Below are 12,637 nucleotides of genomic sequence, written 5' to 3' on the forward strand. Positions count from 1 at the left end.
ACTGTTTTGCGCAAGAGTTTAATACTGGAAGTGTTTTGGCAAAACTTCCAGCAAAGTCTGCAATGCAAAACTTAGTGGCAAAGTGGCGTAAAACGGGCTCTGTAGCGAATAAAACCATAACTATCCTAAGAGAGTTCGAACAAGCAGAAAACATTGCTCGAGTGAAGGAAATCTTGGAACGAAGTCCGATAAAATCTAAATGCCATTTATCTTTTCAAGTCAGAATTAGAAATCGTCGCGTTGAGACATTACCATAAAGGACCTACATTTGTATCCTTACAAATTTACATGCATTAAAATGTCCAGACGAACCTTCGCGTGTTGAGTTCTGCCGGTGGTTTCAGAGTGAAGTGGGATGATGACTTCTGGATCCTCAGTTTTTCATTTCTTCAGATGAGCCCATTGGAAGCATCTTCTGTGATGTTCATTAACAAGGGAAAATTCCGCGTTAGTCCTATTGTAAATATTTTCCGCGCCAGTTTTATTTTGCCCACGCTGTAGATTCCAGCGGCTTCCCGAAATCTATTTCTGGAAAATAATACATCGAATGACAAACTTCAATTTCAGTTTTCTGTCCCCCACAGTTTGATACTAGCCTTTATAACCAGTAACACGATAGCATCCCACACAGGGTCCATTAGACTAATTCCATGCTATTACTGATGATGCGGGACCAAATACGTTTGATTACACGAACAGTTCTAGACTTATACCTTTGAGTAGAAATATACTGTTAATCTGTCCAAATTCCCATTGTTTCGGGTACTTGGGGTGCATGTTACCATAGCATTTTGTTGTTGTTGTTGGCTTTACGTCGCACCGACACAGATATATCTTATGCGACGATGGGACAGGAAAGAGCTACGACTGGGAAGGAAGTGGCCGTGGCCTTAATTAAGGTACAGCCCCAGCATTTGCCTGGTGAAAATGGTAAACCACGGAAAACCATCTTCAGGGCTGCCGACAGTTACCATAGCAGGCTAGAAAGGATCATCTTGCAAATGGCAGCATATCATTATGCCAAAAGTGTGACGGGTTCCTTAGTGGTAAAATGTTTCATTTGCCCGGAAAATAAAATGTTCTCCCAACATACCTAAAACAAGGGGAATGGGGAAGTTATGTGCAGTTTATGAACAGTATTATACTAACCAAATATTAACCCGACATTTAAACGCGCATGGTCGTACAACAGCAAATAATTTGCAGAATAGCATGGAAAGGACCTAATGAAAAATACACGGGGAGTTAGCCATGCTACTGGTTACAAGAGCATTCAAGAATTCTAGCAATCAGGCCCTATGTTATTCGTTTTACATCTCACTACGATTTTTGGAGACACCGACATGCCGCAATTTTATCTTCCAGGAATTCTTTTACATGCCGGTAAATCTATCAACGCGAGGTTGACGATGTATTTGAATTTTTCACGAATTGACTAGCCAACTTCAACAAGCTCCCTTGGAAAGAAAATACAGTAGAGTCTCGATTATCCGACTTAAACGGGACCTGGGGTACGTCGGATCACCGAAAATGTCGGATAATACGGAATTGCATCCACCTAAAGTTCAAATTAAGACTACCAGTGTCGGATAACACGGAGTGTCGGATAAGCGAAGGTCGGTTGAGCGAGACTCTACTGTAGTACTTAAATGTTTGACATTTGATGTACAATTCATTGTGTCTCCTTATTTTTGTTTGCGAATTAACATACTTTCCTAAAACGCTCCTGATTTTTCAGACATGCTTTAATACATCATTAAGTCTGGCATAATCGTTTCTTATTTGTGCCTGACCCAAGTGATTGATCTTTCCCGTGTATCACCCAAAATCTTCTCTTGTTTTGTGATTCATCTTTCCTGTACGTCTTGATCTGTGATTCATCCAAGACCAACTACGGTCTATCAGACCTTGCAGCTGTCGATATTATCTAAAATGGCGCCGCATTCGGTTTGTTCAAATTTAAACAAGAGTATGTGCGAAGCATAGGTTTAGTTCTTTCTGTTGGTTTGGTTTGATTAGGAAACGTTAGTGTGGTGATATTTTTTATTGAAATTTGGTTTTAAAACTAATATGATATATTAGGACGTATCCACCGTATTGCCTGCCTGGATGTAGTTCCTGTTAAAGCAGATGCTCACTCACAGTCAGATCATGTGTACTTAATGCATCGTGATGATTTCGTAGTTACAAATAATACATTACGGTGCATCAAAACATTCGAGGACAAATTTGTCATTAGAGAGGACATGTTCCGTGACTTGATAAGCTACTTTCTTCCGTATAAGACTAAAACTCTGTGTTGGTGCCTATCCTAGTACATTTCCCAATGACTATACCTTTTGAGGTTTTGAAACGGGAGGTTATGAAAAGTGATGCAGCTATTCAAATAAAATAAAATAAAATAAAATAAAATAAAATAAAATAAAATAAAATAAAATAAAATAAAATAAAATAAAATAAAATAAAATAAAATAAAATAAAATAAAATAAAATAAAATAAAATAAAATAAAATAAAATAAAATAAAATAAAATAAAATAAAATAAAATAAAATAAAATAAAATAAAATAAAATAAAATAAAATAAAATAAAATAAAATAAAATAAAATAAAATAAAATAAAATAAAATAAAATAAAATAAAATAAAATAAAATAAAATAAAATAAAATAAAATAAAATAAAATAAAATAAAATAAAATAAAATAAAATAAAATAAAATAAAATAAAATAAAATAAAATAAAATAAAATAAAATAAAATAAAATAAAATAAAATAAAATAAAATAAAATAAAATAAAATAAAATAAAATAAAATAAAATAAAATAAAATAAAATAAAATAAAATAAAATAAAATAAAATAAAATAAAATAAAATAAAATAAAATAAAATAAAATAAAATAAAATAAAATAAAATAAAATAAAATAAAATAAAATAAAATAAAATAAAATAAAATAAAATAAAATAAAATAAAATAAAATAAAATAAAATAAAATAAAATAAAATAAAATAAAATAAAATAAAATAAAATAAAATAAAATAAAATAAAATAAAATAAAATAAAATAAAATAAAATAAAATAAAATAAAATAAAATAAAATAAAATAAAATAAAATAAAATAAAATAAAATAAAATAAAATAAAATAAAATAAAATAAAATAAAATAAAATAAAATAAAATAAAATAAAATAAAATAAAATAAAATAAAATAAAATAAAATAAAATAAAATAAAATAAAATAAAATAAAATAAAATAAAATAAAATAAAATAAAATAAAATAAAATAAAATAAAATAAAATAAAATAAAATAAAATAAAATAAAATAAAATAAAATAAAATAAAATAAAATAAAATAAAATAAAATAAAATAAAATAAAATAAAATAAAATAAAATAAAATAAAATAAAATAAAATAAAATAAAATAAAATAATAAAATAAAATAAAATAAAATCAAATCAAATCAAATCAAAATCTCTTTATTTGCAAATGAGGTGTCTACCTCGGTGGCAAATGGTACACTAAAATACATTATTGTCAAGCACTAAATTTTAAATTAACAGGGGACGAAGAAAATTTTCCTAGAATACAATATTATACAATTTACGCTAATAATTTTTTCTATTAAACACACATATCATCCTTAATAAATTTATATTGTTTACAAAATTCTACTTATAATACCTTACAAACATAGTCAACTCATATACAGTACGGTATGTGAAATTACTTCTAATAATACTATACAACTGGTATAAGATTAAAATTAACATTGAATTTATTTACATATTTATATTTTACCCATTTTGGAACCTAAGCAGCATAACGACCTGCTGCGTCTTAACCAGAGCCCCTTTTGCCACCACTTTTCAGGGTTCCTGAAGGGCCTTCACAGCTACCGTAGCAGTCCCAGGGCCCTCGAAGTCCCCACTGTATTCACCCCTACAGGCAGTCTCCTACTTGGGCTGTCCAAACTCCTTAGACCAGGGGATGGAATTAATTGAATCACACACATTTTTATTTACAATATCCTGCACTGGTCGAATGCCCTCTAATATTTAATTTATTATCTCTGTTGTTGTTTATTCTCTTCTTGAATATCTGTACAGATTTTGGAAAAGGATCAAACACTACCCCTGGTAAACTGTTCCACTCCTTCACGCCCTTCCCAATGAAAGAAAATTTACCCCAATCGCTTCTGCTAAAATTCCTTCTAATTTTGTACTTGTGGTCAGTTCTACCAATATAATTATTTTCCAACTGAACCCTCTCACGGATATCTCTCCATGTTTCTTCTCCTGTATAGGCTCTATATAATCCTGTAAGTCTAGTTTTCTCCCTTCTCTTACTTAAAGTTTCCCACCCAAGTTCCTTTAACATTTCTGATACACTACTCTTTCTCCTGAAATCCCCTGTTACAAACCTTGCTGCTTTCCTCTGCTCACCATCTAGTTCTTTTGTTAGGTATTCTTGGTGAGGATCCCAAACACTGTTTGCATATTCCAATAATGGACGAACCATACTTAAGTAACTTTTTTCTTTTAATTCTGTGTTGCATCCTTTAAGTAGCCTCATTATGACATGTAACGATCTGTATGCTTTCCGAACAATGTCATCAACATGACCCTTCCAGTGCAAATTACTTTCAAATCTCACACCTAAGTATTTGCACTTGCCATCTTTTGGGATAACTACCTCATCCAAAGTATATTCAAATTCAGTTTTAAAGCTCCTGTTTGTAAATGTTGTAACAGTTGATTTCCCTCCATTAATCTTCATATTGTTTTCTTCAACCCATTCTTGGATACTCTCAAGGTCCCTTTGTAATTCTGAACAATCCTCAATGTTATTTATTTCCCTATAAACAATTATGTCATCTGCATACAATCTTATTGTCGATGTTATATTGTTCCCTAAATTATTTGCGTATATTAAGAAAAGTAACGGACCGATTATACTACCCTGTGCAATTCCCTTCCAAACTTTCTCTTCCTGTGATATATTATTTCCTACTTTGACTTTCTGAACCCTTGAATTTAGAAATGTTCTTATCCAACGTATAACCCTTAGGTCCAATCCTATTCCCTCCAATTTCTTTAATAATATTCGATGTTCCACTCTATCAAAGGCTTTGGAAAGATCTATGGCTATGCAATCTAACTGGCCTCCTGAATCTAACTGATTTGATATGTCCTGCTGAAATCCCACCAGTTGTGCCTCACAAGAAAATTTCTTTCTAAATCCATACTGGCTCCTCATGAACCAATTTTTATCATCACATATCCCTCTTATGTACTTTGCTATTAAACTCTCCAGTATTTTACAAACTATACTGGTCAGGCTGATTGGTCTGTAGTTCTCTGTAATAATGAAGATTATATTCTCTTCGTTAAATTAGAGGACAAGGTATAAACTGATATACTGTCACTTACAGTAGTATTTAGTGTTACCAACGATTTGGGTGTTAATATGCTTTATACGAACACGCATATGTCACCAGAGAACTTCAAATCGATTCTACTATTGAGAGACAAATATTATCTGATGTAAAACAGATGTAGTATAACAATTAGGTAAATCAGAATCACTTATGAGAGAATTGAAATGCGTGACAGGGTTTTGTTTTTAATAGATTTCTTGAAGATACAGGCTATTATATTTAAAAGCGTATGGTAATAAAAAGGTCAAATAAATATGTTTCTAAAATAAGTATTGATTTATAGGACGAAGAATTACGAACTGGAATAATTTAAAAAGGGTGCCTACGACTATGACTACACCAATTCGATACATGTTCAACTTCTCTGAAATCATTTAAAAAAAGACTAGGTAAACATTTGATATATAAGCTGCCACTTGGACGACAGCCCTAAATTCAGATCACTGATTGATTGATTGGTTGATTGATTGATTGATTGATCGATCGAAACTGCCATTCTTTGAAACGCATCGGATAATCCCCCAGGGCTGATACTTTATAATGCAATCCTATCTTACCTATTTCCTAGACCATAGTAGTTCATAGAGAAGACTTTATATTTTGAATTTTCCACATATTGCTTATCTATATATATTGTATTTCTAGACAGCATTGGTTTTATTGCCCAAAGTAAAGTATTCTGTACGGCATTGTTGACAACTTAGAAATTCAGTACGATAATATCACAGGCTTGTTTACATTCAACAGAGGCGTCGGCCAAGTTGATTTTGTATTAAGGTCTGATACTATTGCAGATGGTATTGATTCATCTTTCCTGTGTGTCACCCATAATCTTCTCTTGTTCTCTTCCGATCCCGGTTATCCTGTATTTACCAAACTTAGGAGTGTTCCATTGTCTTGTCTTTCATGACGCATTCTTTTCTTTACCCAGTAGATCCCCACGTGGATTAGTAGTAGAGTGCCAGCTTCCATCCCCCTGTGGGTGAAGGCAGTAAAATAATATCCCCTGCCTGTCGTAAGAGGCAACTAAAAGCGGCCTACGGGCTCTTAACTTGGGAGCGTGGGTTGGCGACCATGTGGCTGTCAGCTGAGTCCTGACATTGCTTTCACTTACTTGTGCCAGGCTCCTCACTTTCATCTTTCCTATCCGACCTCCCTTGTTCAACTCTTATTCTTTTCCGACCACGACGGTATTAGGTTTCCGAGGCCTAGGAAGTCTAATTTTCACACCCTTCGCGGCCCTTGTCTTTCTTCCCGTGATACCTTCATTTTTCGAAGTGTCGGACCCCTTCCAAGTTTTCCCTCTCATTAGTGTTAAAACAATAATCACCACAACCACCCATTTCTTCCACTTACTTACGTCAGGCTTCTGATCCCCTGTGGGTGGGGGCGGTATAATAACACCCACGGTATATTCTGCCTGTCGTAAGAGGCGACTAAAAGGGGCCCCAGTGGCTCTTAACTTGGGAGCGTGGGTTGGCGACCATGGGGCCCTCAGCTGAGTCCTTACATTGCTTCCACTTACTTGTGCCAGGCTCTTGTTCTTTTCTGACCCCGACGCTATTAGAGCACTCGAGGCCTAGGGAGTCTTTCATTTTCACGCACTAGTTGGCCCTTGTCTTCCTTCTGGCCGATTACTTCATTTCCGAAATTTTGGACACATTCCATTTTTTCTCGCTGATTAGTGTTAAGCTACGTATATATAGAGGATGATTGCCTAGTTGTACTTCCTCTTAAACAACAATCACCAACACCACCTCCTCAATTTCGTCTTTTCTGTCTGACCTCCCTTGGACAACTCTTGTTCTCTACGTATCCCGACGGTATCACGGTAGCTTTGCGAAGCCTAGGGAGTCCTTCATTATCACGCACTTCGTGGCCCTTCCTCTTTATGTGTCAATGCCAAGATGGAGGCACAGTCGTAATTTATCTTCAGACAATAACCACCACTGTTAATCTCCGAATTTCAAGGACACGGATTCAGATCTGACAGTGGTAGTCGGATCTTTAAAGAGCAATTATAAGTACATTCGTCTCTACACGCCGTACGGTATCAGATTCAAAGGGACTTCCGGCGATACATTCAGTGCTTATCTGATAAAATGTAGGCCAGGTGATGGTGGTGGTGATGATTATTGCTTTAAGAGGAAAAACAACTGGGCAACCATCCTCTTTTAACACTAATGGGAAGGAAAAAAGGAAGAAGTCCAACATTTCGAATAATGAAACTATCGACACCGAGCTCGATAGCTGCAGTTGCTTAAATGCGGCCAGTATCCAGTATTTGGGAGATAGTAGGTTCGAACCCGACTGTCGGCAGCCCTGAAGATGGTTTTCCGTGGTTTCCCATTTTCACACCAGGAAAATGCTGGGGCTGTACCTTAATTAAGGCCACGGCCGCTTCCTTCCCACTCCTAGCCCTTTCCTGTCCCGTCGGTCACCATAAGACCTATCTGTGTCGGTGCGACGTAAAGCAAAAAAAAAAAAAAAGAAACTATCGACAAACGAAAGAGAAGGCCTATGGAGAGCATGAGAGTGAAAGATGCCCTACACCTCACAAAACACAGTCCAGGTCGGAGAAGAACATGAGTCGACCAAGGGAGGTCAGGTATGAAAGATGAAAGTCAGGAGATGCACAAGTATGTAGAGGCAATACCAGAATCAACTAGGGGAACCGTGGTAGTAAGCCCACACTCCTACGATAGGCAGGGGATTCCGTAGAAATATTTTACTGCCTCACCTACAGGAGTCCAACAGTTGGCGACGCGTAAGGGTTTTAATTTCTCTACCATTAACTCACGGCCGGCCTAAGTGACGTCGAATCAAAATGCCTGTACACGGTAGCTAAACTGGTATTATTATTATTATTATTATTATTATTATTATTATTATTATTATTATTATTATTATTATTATTATTATTTGCTTTAGGTCGCACCCATCCGATGGCGATAATGGGATAGGAAAGGGCGAGGAGTAGGAAGGAAGCGACCGTGGCCTTAATTAATGTACAACCCCAGCATTTGCATGGCGTGAAAATGGGAAACCACGGAAAACCATCTTGAGGACTATCGACAGTGGGATTTGAACCCACCATCTCCAGAATGCAAGCTAAGAGCAACATGGCCCTAACTGTGTTTTAAGAGGATAATCATCCTCTCACGGTAATAGGTGGGGCCAGGGGACAGCGCCAGACACAGTTGGCTACTATGACGTTGAGGTCCACCTCGATGGCATTGTGTGTTAGAATCGAGATTTTCTGTAAACGAATTCATTTACAAATGTGTCACAAATTAATAAATTCACAATTCGATGGTCCTGAATTCCTTCGCCTTCTAAATAACTACAGTATGTGCCGTGGCTCAAGTTTAAGATTCAATTCAAATTTTATCTTTAAAGGTCAGAATATGCACCCACCAAAATTCACCACTTTGCAGATTGTACAGTATCTATAACAGTGAATCTTGAAGAAATAATGCTCTTTCTTTCAGTACAAATATGACAATATTTCAAAAAGAATTCACGGCTACCATTGACAAATAACACGTACGATGCAGTACTGTATGTGCAGCACTTGCCTCCTCCCGTTATTCTGCGGGGTCGGTATGAAGCGAGATTAATCTTCGTAGTGACTTTTTACGATCGGATGCCCTTCTTGACGTGAACTTCATCAGGGAGTTAATGACTAAAAATTAATGACGTGATATATGATAATAGGAAGGGAGAGGATGAAACCCAGTGCCGGCATATCGGCTACTCCTGTCGGATAATACCAAGGGGTCTGCTCAAAGCTTAACATCCCCATCCGACGGACGAATCATATCAACAGCGGCATACGCCGTCACTCCAGATGAACAATGGGGACAGATTTGGAACTGAATCCAGGCTTTTGGAACGCAGTCTATTAATTAGACATTGCATACCTCTCCTGCCCTGCCGGTCAACATTCTGATGGTGATTTTTTCTACCAACAGGACTCGAACCGGTTAACCATGGTGTCAGACCATATAGACTTGATATCTTAAGGATTACAGCCACCAGCGGGTAATTTACGATACAACACTGTGAGTATATTAAATATATTTTCAAAATCAATCAATCAATCAATCAATCAATCAATCAATCAATCAATCAATCAATCAATCAATCAATCAATCAATCAATCAATCAATCAATCAATCAATCAATCAATCAATCAATCAACCACCACTAACCTGCTTGTAGGGCTTTCGTTCGCCCTTTCTTAAATTATTTCGAGGAAATAGGAAATTTATCACATATATCCCATGAAAAATCATTCCAATCCGTAATTCCTCTTCTTATACACCATTATTTGTCCCAATTTGTCCTTTTGAATTCCAACCTTTCCTAATTTTTAAGAACTCCACTCAAGCTTATTCGTCTACTAATGTCATTTCACGCCATCTCTCCACTGAAAGCTCGGAACACACTGCTTAGTCGAGCAGCTCGTCTCCTTACTTGCAAGTCTTCCCAGCCTAAATTTCGCAACATTTTCGTAACATCAATCTTTTGTCGGAAATCACCCAGAACAAATTGGTCCCGAATCAAGTAATCCTGGAAGCAGTATTACTGGAACCATACCCTAACTTGGGTCTTATCACAAACTTGAAATGCCCTCTCCTTTAATTTCTTACTGCAACCCCCTAAATACGCTCATAATCATAACCATATGAAGAGGTATGTAACCTTAATAGACAATCCCGTGTATATGAACACCCCAATAAAGATCTCTCCCTGTATTACACCTACTTACTTACAGTGATCTTCATTAATTACTTTCACCCCATCAACACAGTAATTAAAACTAAGAGGACTTCTCCTCTTTGTGAAAGTTACAACGTGACTTTTCACCCCGCTTACTACCATACCATTGCTGCTGTCCATCTCACAACAATGACGAGGTCTTTCTGAAACAGTTTATTGCAAGCGCAAAACCGTCATAACATGTTACTTTAGATTAGATTCAATTAAATTAGACTGGGCAATGTTAAGCAAAAATACTTTGTAATTTTACTGTGTATTAGAAGGAATGCTGCTGTAATTGGGAGAAAAATCCTATAGCATACAATGAATTAAAATAATTACCTTGTGTGCAGTTGCCGGCTGGCGGATCAGAGGAGAAGCCAGTCATGGTGTGGATCCACGGTGGAGGATATATGTTTGGCTCGGGCAATCCTGACACTTACGGACCGGACTACCTAGTGGATGAGGGAGTAGTGGTTGTCAATGTCAACTACCGTCTTGGAGTCCTGGGTAGGTTTACTTTTGACATTTTAATTTCGAAATTAATTGATAAATTTCACTGTAAGGGTTAAACGTAATCTAACTGATCATCTGTATATTTTAAACACTAGGCTAATTTTTGTTAGCGTGATTTTGAGAGAATGGCTGAACCGATTGACATCGCAAAACATTCTGACGAAAGCTCTTGGCCTGTAGATTTGCAGAGTATCTTTAAAAGCATAACAATTCCTTGCCATAATTTTTAAATTATTCAAGAAATTGTAGCATTACGATTGGCCAAAGCGCTCGCCAGCACTTCAAGGCCACCTGGATTGTGAGAGCCCTGAGGCATCCGATGCGAGAGGGAAGGTGGAACGGGGCAAGCACGCATGCGCAGTCGTACGTCTTCCTGGTCAGCTGTTCCAGTCTATGCTGTGTAGTAGATAGTCACGTAGTCGAGAAGAAGCTTTCCAACGCAGTGCTACTGTCTCTTTGCGGCTCTCCCTATATCTACAGTATACTAATATTATAAAGAGGAAAAATTTGTTTGTTTGTAACGAATAGGCTTAAAAACTACTCAACAAATTTTAAAAATTACTTTACCTATAGAAAGCTACATTGCCAGCGAGTAACATGGGCTGTATTTTATTTTCAAAACAATTCGAGGTAGGGGGTACGGGGGGGGAGATATAAAAATATTAGGCTAATATAGGCAAAATATCGAATTTGTCGTATAAGGACGAGACAAAGCTCAATTTAATCATCTTGACTCAAAGAACAAAACTCGGTAAGCCCTACGGGCCCGAAAACCATGTTTTAAGGCCCTAAAACCAACCGTTACGGAGATATTGCCACCACACTACCCCTGTTCTAGGAATCGGTTAAAGTAATGAACTGCCGTAACCATGGGAACGTCAGCTCCAGAATTCTACAGCAGCGAAATTATCTACAATAAATCACAAAAACCTAACATGTTACAGACATGAAAATTGATATTCGGAATCGCCTTCAAAAATAAAAGATCACAAATATTCGTTTTCAGATAATCCACTTAAGGGAGGGGGGTTAAAAGAAGTGAGGAAGGAGTTGAATTATTTATACGAGGATACATATATCTCAAAAAATGAAGATGTTACAGACTTTAAAATTGGTACTTGGAATCCCCCTTTAAAATGAACACACTCTTTTTGGAAATTCCGCTTAAGGGGTGGGGGGTGAAAAGAATAAGAAAGCGGATGAATTTTTAAAATGAGTATCTTCTTCTTCTATCGCTTTACCCACACCTGTGGGGTTGCGGGTGCGAACTGTGTCGCGAATGTGGATTTGACCCTGTTTTACGGCTGGATGCCCTTCCTGACGGTAATCGTGTGTGTAGAGATGTAATCTATACTTCTATACTAATATTATATAGAGGAAAAATTTGCATATGTGTTTGTAACGGATAGACTCAAAAACTACTGAACCGATTTTAAAAATGACTTCACCTATAGAAAGCTACGTTGCCAGTGAGTAACATGGGCTGTATTTTATTTTCAAAACAATTCGAGCGGGGGGGGGGGGCGACGGGTGGAGATATAAAAATATTAAAATAATAGGCTAAAGTAGGCGAAATCGAATTTGTCGTACAAGGACGAGACAAAGCTCATTTTAAAGCCCTTGACGCAAAGAACAAAACTCGGTAAACCCTTCGGGCCCTAAAACTGTGTTTTAAGGCCCTAAAACCAACCGTTATGGAGATACTGGAACCACACTACCCCTGCTCTAGGAATCGGATAAAGAAACGAACGGCCGTAACCATTGCAACGTCAGCTCCAGGGTTCTATAGCAGCTAGATTTTGCATGTACGTTTGGGCATAGCTGCCAACCAAAATTGATACACATATGACTTACTATCCGGAAAAAATAAATTGTTGTGAAGACGCTCATACTCATAGCACTCCTTCGGGTGTGGGTGGA

At 36.5% G+C, this 12,637-nt stretch overlaps 1 protein-coding gene across 3 annotated transcripts in view; it reads left to right on the forward strand.

Moving 5' to 3' along the window:
• The window catches only part of LOC136877173 (esterase FE4), a 101,982-nt gene that overhangs the window by 46,985 nt on the left and 42,360 nt on the right, over positions 1 to 12,637 (forward strand). For 2 of the 3 annotated variants that reach the window (XM_068228603.1, XM_068228604.1), the window contains exon 4: positions 10,555 to 10,711. In XM_068228603.1, coding sequence (XP_068084704.1) covers positions 10,555 to 10,711 — 157 coding nt within the window. Of the gene's footprint in view, positions 1 to 9,430; positions 9,502 to 10,554; positions 10,712 to 12,637 lie in introns of those variants that run through there. The other variant, XM_068228605.1, reaches the window with a different exon arrangement.

Source organism: Anabrus simplex, chromosome 7 (genome assembly GCF_040414725.1).
Source record: "Anabrus simplex isolate iqAnaSimp1 chromosome 7, ASM4041472v1, whole genome shotgun sequence".
Classification (NCBI taxonomy): domain Eukaryota; kingdom Metazoa; phylum Arthropoda; class Insecta; order Orthoptera; family Tettigoniidae; genus Anabrus; species Anabrus simplex.